The 23105-nt window shown below is 40.4% G+C and overlaps 1 protein-coding gene across 1 annotated transcript in view; it reads left to right on the top strand.

Annotated features, from left to right (window-relative positions):
* LOC119890788 (thrombospondin type-1 domain-containing protein 4-like) overlaps window positions 1-19700 on the top strand; it is a 48998-nt gene extending 29298 nt beyond the window's left edge. Inside the window, exons 8-18 of the mRNA XM_038702189.1 lie at window positions 5566-5770; window positions 8637-8812; window positions 9031-9127; window positions 9368-9565; window positions 13772-13901; window positions 14999-15203; window positions 15829-16002; window positions 16554-16727; window positions 16873-17052; window positions 17603-17747; window positions 17861-19700. Coding sequence (XP_038558117.1) covers window positions 5566-5770; window positions 8637-8812; window positions 9031-9127; window positions 9368-9565; window positions 13772-13901; window positions 14999-15203; window positions 15829-16002; window positions 16554-16727; window positions 16873-17052; window positions 17603-17747; window positions 17861-18003 — 1827 coding nt within the window. The 3' untranslated portion in view covers window positions 18004-19700. The remainder of the gene's footprint in view (window positions 1-5565; window positions 5771-8636; window positions 8813-9030; window positions 9128-9367; window positions 9566-13771; window positions 13902-14998; window positions 15204-15828; window positions 16003-16553; window positions 16728-16872; window positions 17053-17602; window positions 17748-17860) is intronic.
* The last annotated feature ends 3405 nt before the right edge of the window (window positions 19701-23105 follow it).

The raw sequence follows: 23105 nt of genomic DNA, 5'->3' as shown, positions 1-23105 counted from the left end.
CTGATATTCTGCCTGACAGAAGTTTTTCCAGAGGGAACTAAAAAGTGATGAACACGGCGTGGACACGCTTGTTGCTGCAATGTTTTGTGACGGATGAAGTTATTGTCAGTTTCTTATAATATTTGTTTATGTTTATATTTTGCGTGTATTTTTTCAAATTCCTTCAAAGTTGTTTTAATTTTTCAAAGTTGCTTTAATTTTTATGTATTTGGTTGTGTTGTTTGTATTTGCAGCGTGTTTTCTAAATGCTGCACATGTGTGGTCAATTTGATGAAGATTTTTTTTTTTAAATTGCAGTTCGTTCCTCCCTTGTTGGCCGCCATAGTAGTGGATATCAGAATGTGTGTTCAGTGCAGTATATTATTACACATAAATGCTTTTGTTGCATATTGTTTATAAATATCACGAATACATTTATAGTTGGTATCAGTATTCCACCAATCAGTATTTTATATTAATAAACCTCTCCCTCTTAAACTGATCAAATGACTACTTGTAATGTGAAAGGTGTTGCTCATAGTGATGAACACAAACAGAATTATCCCCAACTCTGCAGTTCCCCTTAGCTTTGCAGAGCATGTTAGTGTCCTTCAGCCCATTGTTTTGGTTTTACAGCCTTTAATGATTTGGTACAATTTTACTGCCAGCTGCTACTTTTTTTTAGTAGCAGCAGGCAGCTTTTTTCAGCGAAAAAGCTCTGATAAACTCACTATACTCTATCCAGAACCAAGTGGTAGCTGCTGAACACATTGGAGTGTATTGCAGCAAAAGAGACAGATATTTGGCTGAGTTTCTCTCAGGAGTTGTTGGAGACAGGAACAGACCTTGATTGTGAGCGTTGTATTTACATTTGTAGGCAACTTTTTGCTAATGTCAATGTTGAGTTCATAGCTTGTTTCCACTGCCCCCAAGTGGCCACATAACATTTAATACTTCTTTAAAATACTATTTTTATTTTTAACCTGTCCTAAGGCATGCAGTGGCTATACCACAGCCAATGGTTTAAGAGGTTAAGCGGAACACAAGTAGAGGCCCCTTCCCTCTGTTTTATAGATCCCCAAATTCACATGACCCCAGAAATGAGTTGGAATTTTATTCATTTTAGGACCCAGCACACTCAATAATGTGTTACACTTAATGTTTATCCTACAACTCACAGTTCACTCAGAGGCTAATAACCATAATGCTAACCACTGGGGGTCCAGACCCCAAGATTTGGATTCTCTGCCCTAGTTTTTTTTTTTTTTTATTGTATTTAAACATTAAAGCTGTAAAGTGAGTGTAAGTGCTGCCATTATTGATCTGTATGTCTGTGGGGGTAAACTTGTAGTTCAATGAGAAAGAGACTAAAACTCACCTCTCAGGAAGTCTGTGTCTAATCATAAATCTGTGTCTTGTTGTGTTTTCTGGAAGTAGAAGAAATCTCCGGTGACAAGTGCCTTTGGCTGTGGGAGTTCAGCAATATGATGAGTTTAACCCAGCTGCATCTTGTGGGACAAAACCATCAGGATTTATTCTAAGATTATGTTGTTTTCAGTGTTGGTGAGTTGACTGGGAGTTGACTCCACTGTCCTGAAACATGTAACCATTTCCAGATGAAGGTGAGCTTTAGCAACATTTAAAAAATCCTGTTATAATTCCACTGAAAACAGGGTGATTTCCCTTACCAGATGGCACAAACCACCGACAGAGAGATGGTGAAAAAGCATTGACATGCTCTCTGAGTGAAGAAAGTGGAGACTGCAAAGCTGCCACCTCGTTCATCAACCACAATGAGAGTTCTGCTGGGAAGAGTTAGTGAGGCTTTCGCTGTGTTCTGACACCAGCGTCACCTCATTTTGATGGGTTCACAGTTAAGGTCACATTTGTCAGAGACAGCCTGGAGAGAAGATGTGACAATTTGGGGGATTATTCAGGGACAGATTAGGATGTTAGTGTTTTGTGCAGCATGCTACTGTGAGGCTTAAATGTTTGTCTTGACAGTTTAGTGATTTCAGTGGTGCAACTGTCCAAATCACTAGATTTCAAGTAGTCCCTTAACACTCATGCTGCCTAGGTTGTAGGCGTTAAACCTCTTGGCTCTTCCCATATCAGCGGAACAAAAACCCAGTGTGTTTTGAAATCCACAGTCATATGATATTACATTGACAATTCAGATTTTGGGTCAATACATTTCAATGTTTATTCTCCACTCCAACATTAATATGTTTTGATTCAGACAATTTCCCATCCAAATGGCCACAGCTAAACTCTCACCATGTCAGCATCTATTTTATGAGAGGAACATTTTTTCCTTTTTCAGGCAAAGGCTAACTGCTATAATTTTGTTGTTTTAGTTTGAAGGAATTTATGGTGAAAATGGAGACGCGGGGGTGATATTCAGCGGTAGTCATGTCACAGTCCTCCCTGACTGCATTTTTATTTGTTTTCCACGGTGTGCCTATTGTAGTTTGTCAAAATGTGTTTTACTGTTCATTCTGTATTCATTTATTCCTGTAGTGTTCTGAGTTGCTTTATATTCAATGATCTGTAAAGCGAGATCATGAAACGCAGCAGCTTTCTCCTGAATGTTATCGTGTCATGTTTAGTGATTTTTATCCCGGCTTTATCCAGCCCCTTGCTGTACTGCAACCTAATTCCACACTGACCACAGCTTTATTTTTTTCAGCACTTTCAGTTTGCTGTTCTTTTCTCTCATCACTTATTTCCTGTGTGGAAGGAGGCACTTCATGTTTGTTTTGGCCCAGGTGGTGTTTTGGCCCAAAACAGAGTGAGCTGCTATGGGTGGGAGGGAGCCAGATTCTCCTCTTTAGTTCACAACTGCCTTAGTCCACCTCCTGGCCACCATTCCCCCCTCCATCTTTCCTGCTACACCTCCCTCTAGCCCGCTTTTCATCCCTTTACTTTACCCTTCTACACCTCCAAGTCCTCTCCTTGTTCTCTTTGTTTCCCTCTATCTGTCTTCCCAGTGACCTGCAGCTGACATACGGCTGCTCTGGTACAGCTAAACCCATGGAGATGACCACAGTTTTTATGACTTATTAGGCATTTCCTGTAAATGTGTCTGTCATTCATCTTTGGAGCTCGGTTTGGCACCTCACAACCACATGTAAAGCTCAGCAGACCCACATTGGTTTATGAGGAAGCTGTCATATTTTACATGTTTTTTATGAATGTTGAGACCCAGTTCATGCATTAGCTCGAGAGTTACAGCAAGAGGAATATGTCAGCTTAAGTGAAGAGAGATCATGCGCAAATTAGCTCTGTGAGGGAATTAACCTGAAATAAGTTAGCAAGAGGTAAAAAGGAACGGATACGTAAGGTGACTGAAAGTAAGGTACAGAAAACAAAGAGCAACAATTCTATATGAAACATTTATTACACACACTTTTAATAACTACTAGACCCATAAATGAATGGATAAATGCAGGCATGAATGTAATGAACACAGCAATGCATAACTGACAAATGATTGAGGACAAGTGTAATCAGTTAAGTGGATAACTTTATCACTGTCACTGTTATGCACCGCTCAGCAACTGAGAGGTTACTTGGGAAGCATGAGAGATATATTTACATGTCATGAGGATTAAAGGGAGATCTTTCCTGTCCTTGAAATAGCATATCGCATCAACCCCAATATCAAAGTAAAGGTATTTTGTTTCACTGGTGGTTCAGATCGCCAGTGAAGTTGTGCTGGAAGGGAGGAGGGGCAGTGCTGTGTCTCTGTGGGGCGCTGTGAGGCATGCTCCACTGTGTTTGACCTCATGTGGCCAGCTGATTTCTCTTGTGGAGCTCCCAAGAGCTTGGGCTTCTTCAGGCATTGTTGTTCCTGCATGGTGATTCAAGTCGGTTGTCTCTCTCAGAAGGCGGATTACATCTTTCACACCCACTTGGCTGGGTGTGCTGGAGCCGGTTTGGCTTTCAGTCAAAGTTCGTTCCAGTTCTAATCTTTCTTGTGTTAAAGCAAGAAGCAGGTTTCTTGCAGAAAGGTTCCTTCTTTCAGAGTTGGGCTGGGCTCCAGACAGAGGGCCCACAGGCTGCTGTCCAGACGGTTGCCCCCCTCTGACCCCAAGCCAGAGTGAGAGGTAACAACAAGAAGCCAAAAAAGAAGAAGAAGAAGCAGAAGAAGACTAAAGACACGAAGACAAGATGAGGATCCCTGGGGTCACTCCTGGCTTTATAGTCTTCTGTTCAGGGGGCTGCTGTCTGATGTCAATGGCTAAAATGTACTCCACCCACCCCAGATGCATTCTGTCTTAATTATTTTCTTTGTTATTATTTCTTTCCTAAATAATTAATAAAGTTTGTTACCAATTTTATTGTGAAAGTGAAAGACACTAAACACATTTTAGGCATATATGAACTATCCACTTTGCAATAAGTAGCCTAAGTAGTGGACTGTTAATGTCAATCATGTTTCATCTGTTATTATTAATAAACATACATATGTCCTCCCTATAAATGCATACATATTTATAACAGAAAATGAGGAGAGAATGTCAAATAAAATCAATACATGTTGTATTAATACATTGTCCATATCATTGGGATCACAGCAGTGTCTTCCCTTTCTCTCCTGAGAAGGGAGAAACAATGAAGGGGTGAAGGGGTAACCCAGACCAGGCACATCACACCAATTTACATCTTCTTTCTGGAATACTGGATGTGTGTAACTAGCTGTGGTTAGTTAAGTTCCTGCATCAAAATCAGCATGTTGATATTAAACTTAACATATTTCCTATAACATAAATTATACTGGGTGCTGACCTACAGGGTCAGATGTAAAACGGGGCAATGGTCACTTAACTTCCCTTGATGTCATCCCTTGAGTCCTGGCATGGTTTATTTATACTCAGAAGAAAGTGAAGACAGGACGTTTGGGGGGGAAGTCACTGAGTCCTCAGAAATCTTGTTTATGAGTCAGAGGCCATATTTAGGCTGTTTTAGGAGAGGGCATCAGTTATGTGTGGAGTATTTAAATTGTTCACCATCAGCATATTTCCTAAAGTTTTGTTATCGGCAACTGTGGTCTGTGAACTGCAATAACCACAGCCCAGTGTGTTTGGGTGTACACTAGCTCAGTGGGCCAGTTTTGGCTGCTTCACTGCCTGTTTGCACAGCAAGTTTCTTTTAGTGCTGGTTTGAGTGAATTTATGGACTGCTGATGTTAACTGTTCTATTTTTACTGTGCCCAGGTTTCCTGTAATTTATTACCAACAATGTGACAAAACTCACACCCGTAGAAATTCAAGCCAAATGATGTCTTCTGGAATGTAAAAGAATCCTTGCTAATTAGTTATTCTATTATTGTAGTTAATGATGTGAATTTATGGAATTTTGCAGGTGCAACATGGCTTAACTTTGTAAATAGTCTTTTATGGCTAATTCTGTCTTTTTGTTTGACCAAGAAAAGTTTATGTATATCCAGTTAGTCATAAACAACTATTTTATTAAACACGTTTAGTGCTACCACTTTGATACTTCAGCTACTGCTGAGCACTCTGTAATGCTCCTCAATCCACACTCCTTCATTTGAAGTCCTATTTCTTCTCTGTCTCACAGAGTTTAGGCTGCGATGAGTATCTTGGATCAGGAAAGGTGATGGACAGGTGCGGCGTGTGTGGAGGTGACAATACAACCTGCAGGCTGGTCTCTGGAGTGTTTAAACACAGTTTATCCAAGATCGGCTACCACAAGATAGTGGAGATCCCAGAGGGAGCCACCAAGATCAACGTCACAGAAATGGTGAAGAGCAGAAACTACCTAGGTGGGAAAAATACACTCGTCACATTGATACTGCACTCCACAGCATCAGCTCACACAGTGTTTGCACATGTTTGTAGTTTCACAGCAGAGAAACCTAAGCTAAGAAAAGCATTCAGTCTTCTTGCTCAGGAGTGGTTTGCTGTTTTTAAATTCTAGCTACTGTTTTCTATCTGGATGAGTGTTACTACAGTAAACTACCAATAGAACATAACATCTCTACCCTTGGCTAGGCTTGAAGAGATGCTAGTTCAGGCAGACATCTTGAAACTATTTTGTTACTTGCCACTTCTGCTGCTGCACTTTGGAAAGCCCCACTTCCACCCCAGAATCCACCTGTAGCCTTCACTCCCCACTCCCTGCTGTGCTGAGCTTGGTGTTTTCTTCTGGGGAGTGATGAGGTCAGAACCCAGACGCCAAATATCAGTACTTTACATATTTGCATTGACATAATAATCCATTCCCTGTGAGTTGGCTGAGTGAACTTGTCACGGTTTGGTGGTGAAGGCAGGGTTGAGCAGGTTGGAGGACCCAAATGCAGGACGCAAGGCAAAGGAGGTACAGTTCAAGGGGTTTTAATAAACAAACCAAGGCGAGCACACTTACAAACTGAGTGAAATCCAAAAGGGTGAAAACCAGAATCCAAAACTGAGCAGGGTAACAGGGAGACACAGTGAGTAAGGCTGGAGACACGAGAACAAACTGCAACACTGGGTGATAATAAATAATAAACAATGACCCAACAAAGACAAGACAGAAACACCAGGTATATATACACACAGGGACTAATGAGCAGGGCGGGAGCAACACAGGTGAGGAGCATGAGGCTAACGAGGCACAGGTAGGGAGAGAGAGAGAGAGGGAAAACAGAGACAGACATGCAGAGGGATCACTGGGGTAACAGACATGACAAGGGTTACCGAACACTAGACGACAGACAAGACAGACCCCCAAAACCCAACAGACCAAAATAACGCTAACTAAACACAAAAGTGCAAAACACCGCATGGCAGACAGGAAAGAGTGTGACAGAACTACATTTGGGGGAAAATCCTAAATACTAGATGAATAACAGCAGTTAGTAATGCTTGAAAATGGAAGGAGTTTAAGGAGGGTCTTGAAATTGCAGCTTTTATTTAATAATTTATTTTATAACAGTCTAGAGTCCAGAAGGTTGAATGACACAAAATATCTGCATATGGATAATTCCTAATCATTGAGGCATTGGCACTGACTGGTATCCTACTTCTATCTTCTGCTCTAAGATAGTAAAACTTACTTGCTTACTTTACATTTCATAACACTAAAAATCTTATCAAACGGGGGTCTGTGTTCTAAATAGTGTCTGTGTAGGGGTCCTTGATGTGAAAAGGTTTGAGAACCACTGGTCTACAGGGAATTTTAAAATTAAGAAAAAAGATCGCAATTTAGATTGTGGATCGTTATTGGGATCAGATAGATTGTGATGTTACCTTTTGGTCAGCTGACATTTGAGAAACTGCCATTTGACAGTTGTACTAGTTCGAACTGTGCAGGCATCAGCTTCTTATAAAATGAATTAGATTGGCCTGAAAAGGCAGATCAACCAGATGGCAGTGTCATTTTTTTCAGGATTTCTCCTGCATGAAGTCTATATTACCACCCACCACTGTGGTGCAGCCTTTCATTGGACCCTCTGAGAGAAACGCACACACAGATAATTGGCATCTTTAGAGAGGTGCAACGGTGGGACACAGTAGTGGGTTATTTTCAGAAGTGAATGTTGGAATGTCAGACATTGTTTAATGAGAGCCATGCCCCAACTCAGCAATGGGTTCGGAGGAAGAGGGGAGCGGTCCCCGATCCCACCCCCAACCGCTTCCCTCCAGGAAAGTGCAAAAACATGCTTTCATTAGAGGATCTTACCCCTAAAGCCTCACCATCCTTTTTAATTAAGGTAAGGAATTCCACCACTCTGGAAAAGAAAGAACTAGGAACACTCTGAGGATGAATTCAGTGGCTACCTTTCAAATCCCAACTGCATGGATGTCAAGTCTGCTGTGCTTGAACTGACCATTTATAAGCACACAAGTATACAGAGATATGTACAGCCATATACACTTTCACACAACAATTTATAAGCACCCTGTACATTCATACACATTGACTACTAACTACTGTTAGCATCATTTTGAAACTGAAAATCATACTTGGACAATGGCCCCTTTCACTTCCCAATGGAAGGAACTGTGAAACATAAAATAAACAGGAGTCAAATTAAAAAAAAAGATTTTGAATTGATGAGGAGAGTTCAAGATTCCAGGCATCGTTTTTTTCCTCCAAGATGTATAAATAGGTTTTAAAATGCAAACAAGAATATAAATCAAGGGCACGAGTCAGCACGAGCCACCTACTGTATCCTCATCATGTCCCTGATTTTTCCTCAGTCGGCCTCTGTTCTATGCTGTGCATCCCTGATGTGCTTTTAGTTGTTTAAACACTCTTTTACAAGCCTGTCTAATGTTACACTTCTAATGCTTTTCTAATGGCCTCTTGTACTTAATCCATGAAATCAGTGGAAACATCTTGGGATATTATGTTACAGGATTTGCATGAAAGATTTGCCAGCACAAACAGATAGTCACGTTTATAAAAGGCATTTCTTTGAAAGCGCACGTGACAGCATTTATTCCGTTAGCTATAATTACTTTTTTGGGTGGAGAAAGTCAGTGTCCAAGCTTTTTTTTATATTGTACTACAGTTCTCATTATGCCTAAATGGTTTTACATTAAACAATAATTATGTGGAAGAGGTTGTGGCAGTATTTTCCTTTTCGTTTGAGCCCAGGCTGTCAGTGGTGATTGTGTGGTTATTCTCTCTGTCCCTTCCAGCTCTCAGAAGCCGATCAGGGCGATCCATCATTAATGGAAACTGGGCTATTGACCGACCAGGGAAGTATGAGGCAGGGGGAACCATGTTCACCTACCGCCGACCCAACGAAATCCGTAGCACAGCTGGGGAGTCCTTTGTTGCTGAAGGGCCCACCAATGAGATCCTGGACGTTTATGTAAGTAATGAATCAACTCAGACCTCCAGATACTTACAGTAGTGACTTCTTTACTTTCATTCATACTGACAGGCCTTAGCTTGACCTGAGGAACTAAGGTTTGTCATTGTATGGTCACTTTTCAGAGTAGGTATCACATTTTAGAAGGACACCATTTAAATATTTGAAATTGAGTATTATTTTGTGATTGTTACTGGGTCTCATCTACTTCACCTCAGATGATCTTCCAGCAGCCAAACCCCGGTGTTCACTATGAGTACATTCTGCCCTCTGAGAAACCAGTTGACCCTCAGCAACCAAACCACAGACCAGAAGGTAGATGACACCCTGATTGTTGCTTTATAGGCAAAACAATTAATCGAGAAAAATAATGGGCAGAATAATTAATAATTAAGTTAGTTTCAGCCCAACGCATTTCCATCTATTCATACAAATATCCAACCAACCAAGCATTTATTCATCCTCATATATGTAATTTCACTTTACTCATCCATTCACCACAGTTAGATTATGCTATGTTTTTAGTGCGTGTAAACTCATGTGTCCATGTCTTAGGGAATGCTGTGAATGGACAGGGTGGATACGATCATCACAGCAACACTCACCAGGAAAACCTTGATCCAGCAGGTGGGGAGAGGGACCCTTCTCGTCTCCCCGAAAACCAGGTCCCTGTCGTACAACCACCCAGGCGCTTGAGAGAGTACAACTGGATACTGGCTGGTGCTACAGAGTGCAGCACCTCATGTGGTAAAGGTCAGTCAAACATTTAGGTTTTCAGTTGCAGACACATTGAGTGGCCGGCAATTGGAACCAAAGGGAAGTACACTTGAATTTTTACGTTATCAACATTGGAAGCAACCAGAAGTACTTGTAATGTAAAATTATAAAATGTTACATTAAAATTTCTTACAAGGTGTCCAGAATCTTGGAATCCTCCATTAAGTCACTTTGACATTTGTCTTTAAATTAACAATTTATGTTTTCAGTGATCAGAATTTAATGATCAAGTGGCAGTTACAAAGTAAAACTAGGTCCATAAATCAGTTATTATGAAATATAAATAATATAAACTGTACTAAAAACAAACACCTTTACCTTTTTTTATTTTTAAAAGGTTAATTTTTTGACCTTTGCCACATCTCTAATAAAGGCAGGAATCTCTGTCTATCTCTGTCAACACGTTCAGAATTAATACATATAGAGAACAGCGCTGAGCGGAGCTCTGCAGCAGCGACGGTGGGGAACGCTCATAGGGACAGGGCTTATCCATATATTATGTATTATAGTGAGCTGAAACTGAGTTATCATCATCACGCAGGTTTAAAAAAGGAAGGTGTTGAAACGGAGTTCTAAGTTTTCTGAAGTTCTAAGGAACCGCTGCATATCTAGCAGTGTCTTTGCCATTGTCATGTTGTTTCAGTGTTATTAATGCTGTAGGTTAGTGTGGGCAAATAAGTTTGAGTGCCCAGTTAGTTCAGTCAGTAGTGCACAGAGCTTTGCCCTTGCGCAAACAATTTTTTTTCCCTCTACAACAAATTAACTATGAAAAGACTGTTTCACATGATCATAATAAAGCATGTGCTGGAGAGTGTGCATCTGGCGATTGATCCACATCCATTTCATTTTCCCAGCATCTCCAGCAGAGGAACTTCCTGCGCTTCTCATTAAAGGGAATCCAAAAAAAATCCTTGCGCTTTTATTTTGTAGGCACGATCACTGTGAAGTGATTATGTGAGTAACTGTTGCTGTTATGACTGAGATCTGTTTCAGCACCTGCCGCTATCAAAGTATTTTTTATGTATTTATTTATTTGGCCTACGGGCCGCCTCTTGCCAACCACTGCTGTAGGTGAAACCAATGTGAGATGCACATTTTGAACAAAAACAGAGGGAGGCGTCACATCGGCGCTGTGAAGGGGCACTGCACTATTTTTAAAAAAAACTTAACATTTAATATAACACATGCAATTTGTTTTGTACAGAATAGTTTCTTATATTTTGGATACAGGATTTAGTGCTTAAATTAAATACCATAAAACTTCAATTAATGGCCGAGTCCCAAATAGCTGCCTGCCCCATTTACTGGCCTGGTGTGGGAACACATTTTGACAAATAAATGCAGGTGTCCATTAAATGCCTGGTCTGGTTTTTATAGCCTAGAAGTTGTTGGATGTATAAAATCTCTTAAACTCCGCTGGGTCACCCGCTTTAGCTGCTTCTAAGCTGCTTAGATCGTTGCTACAAATATTAATGTTTAAACGTATGATCAATATGTCAGTATGAACATGCTACACATTGTTAGATCAGTTAGATTCTCCACAATTCAATCGTTCAGTTAATTTAACGGAAACAACAAGCCCCAAAGTAAAATTCTTATAGATCTACCGGTGTAACAAGAGAGTGTACAAGAGAAAAAAAAGATGTGCTGACTTGGCTGTTACCTTTGAAGGACTCCTTAAGTCCAAATGTGTCCATTCCTTGATTATTTAAATTCCTTTAGTCTGTAAGGGTCTATAATAATAATAATAATCCTTATTTGTAGAGCACTTTTCAAAAACAATTTACAAAGTGCTTTAACAAGTGTAAAGAATAATCAAAAAAAAAACAAGATAAGAGCATGAAAAATTAATATAAAATTAGCAAAATACAATAAAATAAAAGGGATAAAATAAAGTCAAATAAGATCGGGAAAGGCTCTCCTATAAAAGTATGTTTTAAGAAGGGACTTAAAAGAGTTCACTGACTCAGCCGACCTGATTTCCTCAGGCAGGCTGTTCCAGAGCCTCGGGGCCCTGACAGCAAACGCTCTGTCCCCTTTAGTTTTCAGTCGAGACTCTGGAACAGACAACAGACCTCTGCCCGAGGATCTCAAGGTACGTGCTGGTGTGTATGGGACTAAAAGTTCAGAAATATAACAAGGCGAGAGGCCATGAAGAGCTTTAAAAGTGATCAATAGAATTTTAAAGTCAATTCTAAAACATACTGGGAGCCAGTGTAATGAAGCTAAAATAGGAGTAATGTGGTCATATTTCTTTGTTCTGGTTAAAAGCCTGGCAGCTGAGTTCTGGACAGTCTGGAGTCGATCAATAGATTTTTGGGTTAAACAGGTGAAAAGGCTGTTGCAATAATCCAGGCGTGATGAGATGAAGGCGTGTAAAATGGTCTCGGTGTCCTTAAAAGTTAACATAGATCGAATTTTTGCTATATTTCTAAGTTGATAAAAACATGATTGAACAAGCTTTGTGGTGTGCTGCTCGAAATTTAAATTACTATCAAACCAAACACCAAGGTTCTTTGCCACAGGCTTAATGTGATTTACTAGGGAACCAGCAGATGGCAGTATTTGATTTGCCATCTGCTGGGACCCAATGACCAGGATTTCTGTTTTGTCTGAGTTCAGCTGGAGGAAATTATTTGACATCCATTTCTTAACTTCACAAAGGCACTTGTTAAGTGAACTCAGCATTCCAGGGTCTGTGGATCTGACGGGCAAGTATATTTGTGTGTCATCAGCATAAATATAAAAGAAATGCCATGTTTATGGATAATATGTCCAAGGGAAGCAGATACAAGGAAAACAAAATGGGTCCTAAGACTGACCCCTGAGGCACACCATATTTAACTGGACAGAATGAGGAGACATAGTTGTTTACAGACACGCAAAACTTCCTATTTGACAGGTAGGATGAAAACCATTCTAGGGCAGTACCAGAGATCCCCACCCAGTGCCTCAGTCTGTCTAACATGATGTTGTGATCAATGGTGTCAAAAGCAGCGCTAAGGTCCAGGAGTACCAGGACTGAGCACATGCCTTCATCAGCAGACATTAAAAGGTCATTGGTGACTTTAAGCAGGCAGTCTCAGTGCTGTGGTACTTCCTAAAACCAGACTGAAACTTTTCAAATATTTTGTTATTTTCCAGCACAGTGAGCAGCTGTTTGGACACAATTCTTTCTAGAATCTTTGCAATAAAAGGCAGTTTTGAAATTGGTCTAAAATTATGTGGAGGGAGGGATCTAAACCAGGTTTCTTTAAAAGTGGGTTCACGCAAGCCGTTTTAAAATAATCAGGGACACAACCAGTAGATAGGGAGCTGTTGAAAACAGAGATCAAATGGGGCCCAACAGAATCCATTACTTTCAGTAAAAATTTTGTAGGTATTACATCAAGTGGGCTGGAGGACACTCTCATTTGTGATACTGTTTTTAAAAGCTCAGACAAGTCGATGGGATAAAACTGGTTAAAACTCTCTTGTTGCTGGTGAGGAACCTCTGAGTAAGAGGCGTGGGGGTAATAGAGGCTCTGATTGACACCACCTTATTGGTAAAATAAGATAAAAAAAATTCACAGTCATCATTACTTCCAGCTGGGGCACAAGGAGGGGTTGGGTTTACCAGCTGATCCACAGTCTTAAACAGAAACCTGGGATTGCGTTTATGTGTAGTAATGAGTTCAGAATAGAATAGTGTGTTCTCGCATCCTTAACCATGTTATTGTAGTTAATTAATAAATCCTTCAGACTGAGGTAATGGACTTGGAGACTGGATTACCGATCAGAAGAATCAAAACAGCTTTTCATAAAAATCTATCCAAGTTGAAAATACTGTCATGTGAAGTCCATCGCTCTCTGTCTGCCACACTTTTCCCATGCTGCAATGTGTGGTTGTTTTCGTTACGTTGCTGCCTTCAAAAGAAAAGCGTATAAGCCGTCTGTAGGAGCTAGATCAAATGAATGACATCTATTTTATATTTTTTGATCATTTTTATACAACTAATATTCTGTTGAAATAAATAAACTGTTTCATACTAGCCTATTTCAGTTTTGTGCAAGAGGAATTAAAGGCCTGTCCCATATGGACTCCTGTCCCAAATATAGGCAGGGTCAATTCACTGATTTTAGCAAATAAAAGCCTGGGCTGTTAATCAAAGTTTTACGGTATCTGCTTTGTGTCCCTTTTAGGATTCAGATACTCCATCTTTCAATGTGTTTCCCGGCTGAACCATGTCCAGGTATCAGATGCGTTGTGTGACAGCAGCAGCAGACCAACTCCACAGGAAGAGGCCTGCAATCTGCAGCCCTGCCCAGCCTTGTGAGAGACCACACTCTTCTGTTCTCACACTTGAGCACTGTACACTACTGCTAAATATTAGAGGAATTTCCACTTAAAGGTGGAGTATGTGATTCTAAGTCCAAGTCTTTTTGTCAAATTCAGTGAATATCTCCTCACTGTACGTTTGGTGTGTGTGCAGAATATAATCTGGTTTGTAGACAGCCTCAAGAAATGGGAAACAAACAATGTGGATCACACCAAGCCACACAACATTATTCCAGCCTTTCCAGCCGTGATTTGGGACTTTAAATGACTTGCCCACACACATTCTTTCTAGTCATTCAGTCCAAGACATGCTGTTGTTGTGATGTTAGCTATAGTAGCAGGAGAGTTATGAGTATTGCTGTCTGGAACTGGTGTACTGGTTCTGGGACTTTCTTGTCCTCTCTGCATTTTAACTTTGCAGCAGCAACTGTTGCAACAACTTAACTAATGTTAGTTACATTACCTGTGGTGTCATTGTTTGCTCTAAATGTGTCTATACACATGGCATTTGTCATGATATTGGACTGAATTGCATACCACACCTTTCAAAAGAAACGTTACCAAATACATTACATAACAGTCTTCTTATGTTATGATGACTTTTGAAAGTTGTTATATTAAATATCTGCAAATTAGATCAAGAATTTGATTATATCTGTTACAATCAAAGTTGTAATTGGTATACTACAAATACGGAGAGATTTACATTGCGATAAATCAGCATTGGCAAGGGCTTGAATGTAACTGCTGTCCATTTATATGTAAAAGTCCCGCACTCTAGCTTTAAGATCACTTGTGTCAAATGATGGCATCTGCAAGCTTAAAAAGCAACAGCAATGCTGGGTGATCAGGGTGCTCTGTGATTGGTTGGGAGGACTGAGTTCGACCCAACCTGACAGACTGATATGAGAATGTAGAAACACAAGATTTACAGATGGAACTTTTCACTATAGCTGGTCAAAGCATATCTTCATGTAAACAAATTGCAATATAAACAACAAAATGTGTATAATATACATATATATGTATGTAATATACACTGCCTTGGATACCTTCCTAACACCAAGCTCTTGTGATTTTGACTTGAGCAGCTGGGATATTGGAGAGTGGTCAGAATGCAGTAAGACCTGTGGCCTGGGCATGCAGCACCGGCAGGTCCTTTGTCGCCAGATTTACGCCAACCGCACCCTCAATGTCCACACAAGCCGCTGCCGACACTTAGAGCGGCCCGAAATCACCAGTACCTGCCAGTTGAAGATCTGCAGTGAGTGGCAGATCCGCTCCGAGTGGACCACTGTGAGTGGAAGCTGTCAGTCACAATGTGACTGCACTGTACCTGTTTGACGTGTGTCTACAGTTAGCAGACAACATAATCTTTAATGACACAGCTGTAAGAAATAAAGGAGGTTTAACAGAAAGTGCTGTACATGTTTAAGATTTTACCCCTGGCATCAGTATCATAACAGTTTTTTTCTTTGACACATATATGAACATTTTGGGAACTATGCTTCGTCTCATACTGCACCTGAAGTTAAATATAAAGCTTTAAGTTTATAAGACAGATATGAGAGTGGGATCAATCTCGTCATCCAACTCTTGGAAAGAAAGTGAATAAGTGTATCTCTCAAAATATCAAACTACTGCTTTAACGTTAATGAAGTCCCTTTACAGAGTGAGCATTTGGGCACTGCATAGATGTGTTGGAGTGCACACTATATTTCCTCTTTGGGCTCTGCAGAGCATCAGGAAGATATACAGTAATTCTCCAAAAAACTGGAAGGAAACAGCCATCTAGGAAAACCACAAACAAAATCCAGTTATTGTAGAGATAAACCGTTGTACTGGAAAAAGCAATCCAGTCTCTCCAGCAGTGCTTACCCTTCACAGTACAGTAGTAACCATGTGGCATGTGTCTCCATAGTGCTCAGTGCCGTGTGGGCTGGGTCAGAGGTCACGAGAGGTACGCTGTGTCAGCAATGTGGGCGACTTTGTTCCTGATGAGGAGTGCAACATGAATCTGCGGCCCATCGATGTAGAGAACTGTGACATGGGAGCCTGTGCCAAGAGCTGGTTCTACACTGAGTGGGGCAATAGGGTAGGTGTTAGAATCAGTCGGAGGCATAGTGACTTTCATTCATTTCTAATAACAGTGGTAGTCATTGTACAGGTCGGTCTTCAGGCATCCAGCTGTTTTAAAAAAACAGATAATATATAGAGATTTTAATATACAGTTTGGCAGCTAGAAAGACAGCTTGGATAAAGCTTTAGTTTCTCATCACAAGTTACTAATAGGTGTTGAAGAGCCTGAGACATAGTGAATAATCTGTTTCCCATATGTAGAATGATCATGAAGGACAAGTGTGAGAAAAGGAAATTCGTGAAATAAGAGTTAAGAACAGAAAGAATAGGGATTTTTTTTACAGATAGAGAATATTAGAATATATATAAAAGATAATATACATACATTTGAAATGCATTTATTCCACTTAAGTCAGATTACAGCCTAGTATTGTAGTGACTTCACAAAATAAAAGCACGCAGTAGTGTTTTTAAATGGGGATTTATTCTTATAAAAATAAACATTTTTGCCAGTTAGCCGCTGATCAGCAAACAAAATGAATTGTAAAACGAGCGTCTACTCCACAGTGCTCAGCTGAATGTGGGATGGGTGTACGAACCCGGGGAATCCTCTGCCTGACCAACCACATCGGTAGCCTTCCTCTGGAGGGCTGTGGCAACGAGCGGCCCGCAGACTCTCAGGTCTGCAACAACGGCCCCTGTGAGAATCGCATTGAGTGGTTCACAGGCCCTTGGAGCCAGGTATGAGGAAGAACCTGGGCTTAAGGTGACGTTGGGACTTTTCAGTGATTTTATGTTGACATGTCAGGATCTTTTTTTTCTCTCCCAATTTTGTGTAATTCAATCCATTTGGCCTATCCTATTTGTTGTACTGTATGTGACGCAGTGCTCTGCAGAGTGTGGCGCAGGCAGTCAGCAGAGGTCAGTGGTGTGTCTGATGAAGTCAGATGAAGGATTTACCATCATGCCACCATATGAGTGCTCCTCCCTGGAGCGGCCCCTCAGCCAGCAGAGCTGCAACCTCAAGGCCTGTGGAGCAAAGTGGTACCACACTGACTGGAGTGCTGTAAGTAAGATATGAAACCGTCTCCCTTTTGCTGTTTAGATGCCCTTAAGCAAGGCACTCCCTGTCAAGGCAATCCTGTTTTGGCTTGACACTGATAATCTGGGTAGGTCCCATTGATGAAATCACTCAAATCCATCCATCCATCGTCAACCGCTTATCCTGCGTACAGGGTCGCGGTGGAAATCACTCAAATCCTTTGTAGATATATTACCAGTGGAGTCGCCCCCTGCTGGCCATAAGAAACAATGCAGTGGCTTCACTTTTCAGACCGGGGGGAAACAAGAGCACACACACCAAAAAGAAATATAGCAATCTCTCATGTGAAATTACCAAAACCGCTCTAGTTTTGGCAGAGAATACTGTGTTTATGTTGGGTTCAATCACTTATATTAAGAAGCTAATTGAGCAAATACATTTCCAGGGCCTTTACAGGTTTGAATCGCAACATTAAGAATGTTTGCAAAGTAACATCAGCAGTGTCATCAGTAGACCAACTTTGTGGAGTTTTTTTAACCTGGGACTGACTGCTGTCATTGACCCGTCCTTCCAGTGTTCAAAAACATGTGAGGGAGGTTTCCGTCTGCGGGAGGTGCGCTGCCTGTCTGACGACATGCAGTCCAGTGAGGGATGTGATGAGCAGCTGAGACCAGCAGAGAAAGAAGACTGCAACCCAGAGCCCTGCATACCTCACATAGGTCAGACATCTCCTAGCAATATTACTGACTTTTCTCTAGGTTAAATAAGGGTCATATAAAGCCTGTTATTTGCTTAGAAATACAAGCCAATCAACCCCTTCTTTTTCTTTCAGATGAGAATTGCAGAGACAAATACTTTAACTGCAACGTGGTGGTCCAGGCTCGTCTCTGTGTGTACGATTACTACAAGACAACGTGCTGTGCTTCGTGTTCACGAGTGGCCCACAGACAGTCGATTCATCGTCGCCGCAGCTAGCACTCTCCACCGGCGTCCCTCAGCTCCATGTTGGGCCAGAGTCAATACCTGCTGCAGGCACTCTGTTCCTGGACCAGTCAGGGGAGTGGACCGGCTGGACCTTGGCTTAAATGGACACTTTCTTTAATTGCCAAGGATGGAAACTGAAGAAGGAACATTCCTGTTCATTTGGAGACAGCTGTTGGGAGAAAGGAATACCTAAGAACAGTAGAGAACAGGAATCCACTTACTGGATAAACAGTGCACTGGTGGGGTGAGAGAGATCACTAGCAAACCAAGAAACCTACAAAAAACTTTATGGATTTTAACCACAATGTTTAATATAAAGAATCCATTTTTTGTTTCAAGGGGAGCAGTTTGCAGTCTGTCTTTTACCAATAATAGCTCTTGTGGATTACATGATATGAAGAGGAGAGCACCTCTAAACTAAGGTGGACTATATATATAGAAAGTTTGTGTTCTAATGTGGTTCTTTTTACACTACAATGCTCAGATTTATCACATGATGTCATATGAAGTTGATGCTGTCTGACCTATAATCAACTATTTAACACCCACTTTGTTGACCAAAGATTCATAACCTCATCAAACTGAAGACAGTGACAAATTAACACTTTTTTCCTAAGAAACAAATAATGTGCATGAAACCCTCATGCAGCTGATGGTGTATCCTTTACACAGCATGGATTCCGGAGAAAAAAGTCAGAATTTGAGCAGTTTTTGTGATAGCCTAAGCAGTGGCAAATCACCTTTTTTCCTGCCTGTACAGCCATGAAGTGTAAATGCAGCCTATGTAATATGTAGGTATATACAGTATGTACTGTGAATGACAGAGTGAATGATAAAGGTCTTTTTAAGGGTTCTCAGACAGTTCTCCCAGGAACTGAAGAAAAAAAGCCCTCTTATTTATTTGTGTGGCTCACCAGAAAGGGCCACTGGTTTATCGGCCACCGGTGGCCCCTTTTTAGCTGTGGGGATAAAACCTTTTTTCTGCCTCTCCACCAATCACAGTCTCTGAACTGAATCTAGGCATTCCACAGCCCGCTGGATGGTAGAAGCAGATGGTCAAAAACCCTAATGTATTTTAGGAGAGGTGACTCAAACTATAACACAACCTAACTATATATACACACTGTATATATATTTTATGTTTTTCCTGTGGGAGATGATCATTCCACATTTATACAATTCCTGATAAATCATCATTAATAAAATATTTTTTGATTGTAAAGACAAATCATGACAGTATTTTCTACACTTTTGGTCTGGTATGATATATATGAGCTTTACATTAATAGTGAATTCTCGTTTATAAACCAGCCGTTTCAGTTTCATACAAGACCTGTACACTGTCCCTCTCAAACTGTTTTGTATTATCAGTTCCCTCCACGCACTATAAAAGTACCTCTGATCAATAAGTACTGTATATGTATCAATGTTTAAGTTCAGGATGACTCAAGTTTGCAATTATTTTAATAGGTATCTAAGGGGGAAAATACCTGTCCTGAATGTGCCAACATGATGGCATGATTCTGGATTTTCCCCAAAACAATCAAGAAGAGAGGAACTAAAATACCAGAATCCCTCAGTATTCAACATATTGCTGCAACTAATGAAACATCTGTATTTGACTTATTTTATATTTCAAGTGTTCAACAGCTGATTTTCATGAGATTTTCTGAAATAAACAAGATTACTAATTATTTGGACAGCAGACTTTCCTTGTGTGATTCATAAGCTGATTCCTTCTACATCACATAGAAGATGAAGAAATGATTCCAGATGTCCATCTAGAGGACAAAGGCGGCATTACAACAAGCAGATTTAGAGGCGGAGTTCCCCCTTTTATAGCTACACACTGCTTAGTCTTCAGGACAAGATGTCAGGGAGTCTTCTATTTGAGGACAAGAGAGGTCTACGCTAAACTAAACTTTGTGGTCCAAGGTACTGATCTGTATTCAAATAATTTTTATTAGAAAATACTAGATAAATGCAAAACACAATTCATCTTTTGTGAATCAATATATGCAAAAAATACAAGAATAAGATTTTTTCCAGGAAGCCCAGATGTTAACTCTGACATAAGTAGCAAAAGATTTGTTAAAACAGAAACAGCTGTGTGTTGAACACCCTGTTGTGAATGCAAGTGAACTGCACTGCCTTTTAATACAGCTGTGTTTATATGCACATCGCTGCTGCTAACACCTCTGACAAAAGGAGAGAAAACGATCTCATAGCCTGTCGCTTTAAATGCCTTTCTGTCAGAGACATCATTCAGAATTTCTCAATACTGCTGACAGGGCTGAGGGGTTTTGCAGAGTCTGCCACGAAGGCCCGGACTCCTCCACAGTGCAAAGGATGCAGGTCAGCAGCTCTATACCATCAGCTGTCAATGCAATATTTTCTTCAAGGTGAACCTGCACACAACAGTGACAGTGATCAGTCACACACTGTAGAGTCAACACAAAGAGACGTTCAAAGGCAAATTCAAACCATGCAAAAGGGAAAGTCATGAATTCATATATTGAGTAATTAAATTTCAGTTATCTCTTAGAAGTAGAGGTGGGCAATCTGATTATGTTGAGTCGAGTGGTATGTCCTCATACTTCTGTTTCCAAACTTTACACAACCTAACGGATTAGCTGCTCGCGCTATTTGAACAAATCAATAGAGTGACGGCCAATTATGACTATGCTCATTGGACAAATTACTTCAAGTGGCTCTTCCTGGGTAAAAATTGTTATTTTAAGGCTTGTGTTTACACCTTTTAATCACCATTTTGAAGCATGTGTAATATATTTAATGCAATATTGTGTTTTCATGGTGCAAATTGAGTAGACTATTTGAAGTCTGGTGATAGCATACAGGGAATTTCATTTCACACTCAGCCTTCTCATGTTTTATTGTCTATTTTCTTCTAAATGAGACTTCTTTTTGCAAACAATGGAGTCACCTCCTGCTGGCCATTAGAAAGAACGCCGGGTTAAAGAGCTTCCTGGCTTCATTTTTCAAACCGAGAGGTTCTGGTTGGTTAGCACTGACACAGTTACCATTAACTGAGAGAAGGGGTTAGAAAGAGTAGCAGTAGGATGAAGAACAGCATTTACAGTAGAGAAAAGTACTCTAGAATTATTACAGTTTCCGTTGCAGCGCCGAGTCTTGTTGCACGCTGCAACGGCTTTGGACTGATGGATGTAGGCTACTGGATCTTGGGCCAGTTTCTCACTGTGTCCCACCAGAAGCCTTTACTGTCCTTTCTGTATGGCAATCCTCGGCTCGGTTTTCGTTTAGTTGTGAGTTTTTGCGTACCTGTTTTCTAGCAAAAAAAAAAATCTTTTCACTGGAGAAAAGTCAGAAAATACATGGTTCGATTTCCACTACTGCACATCCACTAATATGTCACTTTGCTACAGTGTAAAGTAGTGAGTGTACAGCTTATATAACAGTGTAAATTTGCTGTCCCCTCAAAATAACACATCACACAGCCATTAATGTCTAAACCGCTGGCAACAAAAGTGAGTGCACCCCTAAGTGAAAATGTCCAAATTGTGTCAATATTTTGTGTGGCCACCATTATTTTCCAGCACTGCCTTAACACTCTTGGGCATGGAGTTCACCAGAGAGGTCCAACAGTTTTTGGTAAGTCCCTAATCCACGTCTAAACTTTAAATATGACTTCCATTCACCTGGATTGGAAGTGTTTATGAAACTATTAAAACTTAATTTCTGCAGGTGTCAAAATAATTTGTTTCCATATACATCTATGTTTCTTTGTCAGCGTGTCAACCCTCTTGATAGTCTGCCATCTGATACTTGTCATCTGAGTCTTTTATGACACATTGTTACCTGCATCACGTATCTGAAGTCACTCATGATAATTAATTATTTCTCAAGCTCTCCCTGCATTGTGAGAAAAGAGAGTAGTATCTCCCCCTACTGTTTTTACTGCTACATTGCAGAATCAGTGTAGTGTGCTTTTCCAAAGGCTTTTATGTGTGCCTCTGAAGGTCTCACATTTATTAAGGTTTTAATACGGACGGAGATCTCCTGTGGAGTAACTGATATTCTCTGCCCTACTGGCTGGAATGGAAATGTATACAACTGTTTACTTGTAGTTTTAGGGGCGTGTCAAAGACAAAAGTTATTCAGCACATTCACTGCTGTCTGGGGGAAAAAAAAATAGAGATACTTTTTCTGATGTTTCATAGTTGAATTAATGTGTTTCCTAACCCCTGGGTAGGCCTACTTGATAGATTAGAAATGGCTAATCACGTCTTTAGTCCAGTTTGGGACACTGGTTGTACTGACTAAGCACCAGAAAATGTCTGAATACATAATTGAATAATAGTGTCTCACCATGTTTGCATGTGAAAGTATAAACTCATTGTGTGTTCCCTGTAGATTATAGAACAGGTTCTAATTCTTTTAATGTTGGTTCATTCATCTATTTATTTTTATCCATGGATAATTTCACTTCCTCACACATGACAAAAAAAAAGAACCAAAAGCAGATATCCAAGATCAGGTGTCTTAAATATGCTCTTCCTCTTTTCAATAATAAAAAAAAAGTTTCCAAATGTATCTTAAATGATAATCAAACGGGGAGCTGAGAGCTGGATGATGTGTGCATGCACATCTGTATAGCACCATATAACTTTAAATTATGGCCGTTTTATATTATATTATACAGAGAGAGAGCATAGTTATTTCACGCTAAAGGTACCCTTCAATGTCTGTATGAAAAGCCGCAGTTTGATATACCTCACCTAGCCGGTCTACATGCATACAGTCACTGACTTAGGTTTAGGCAAGGGTAAGGGGCTTCAGGGGCTGTCAATGCCTTTAACACAAGTATAGCATATATGAAATGATATGGCATGAGAAGTGTCATGTCTATGTTAGCAACAATGTGAATTTTACTACAAAAAAAAGATTATTTTTTGCCTAGGGTTTCTATGATAGAGGCAATGCTGCAACTTTTATCACCTAAAGTAGCCGTTTCTCTAGTTTCATTTGATGCTTTGCTCTCATGCTAACTTCAAACCCACACACCTTAAACAGTTACCTATGTAATGACTGGTTGTTGTGCGGATGGTTGTAAC

The sequence above is a fragment of the Micropterus salmoides genome, unplaced genomic scaffold (genome assembly GCF_014851395.1).
Source record: "Micropterus salmoides isolate LMB-PRFRI ecotype aquatic unplaced genomic scaffold, ASM1485139v1 Ms_hic_scaffold_6, whole genome shotgun sequence".
Classification (NCBI taxonomy): Eukaryota; Metazoa; Chordata; class Actinopteri; order Centrarchiformes; family Centrarchidae; genus Micropterus; species Micropterus salmoides.
Note: the sequence above shows the minus strand (reverse complement) of the source record. Positions and strands in the feature narration are given on the sequence as shown.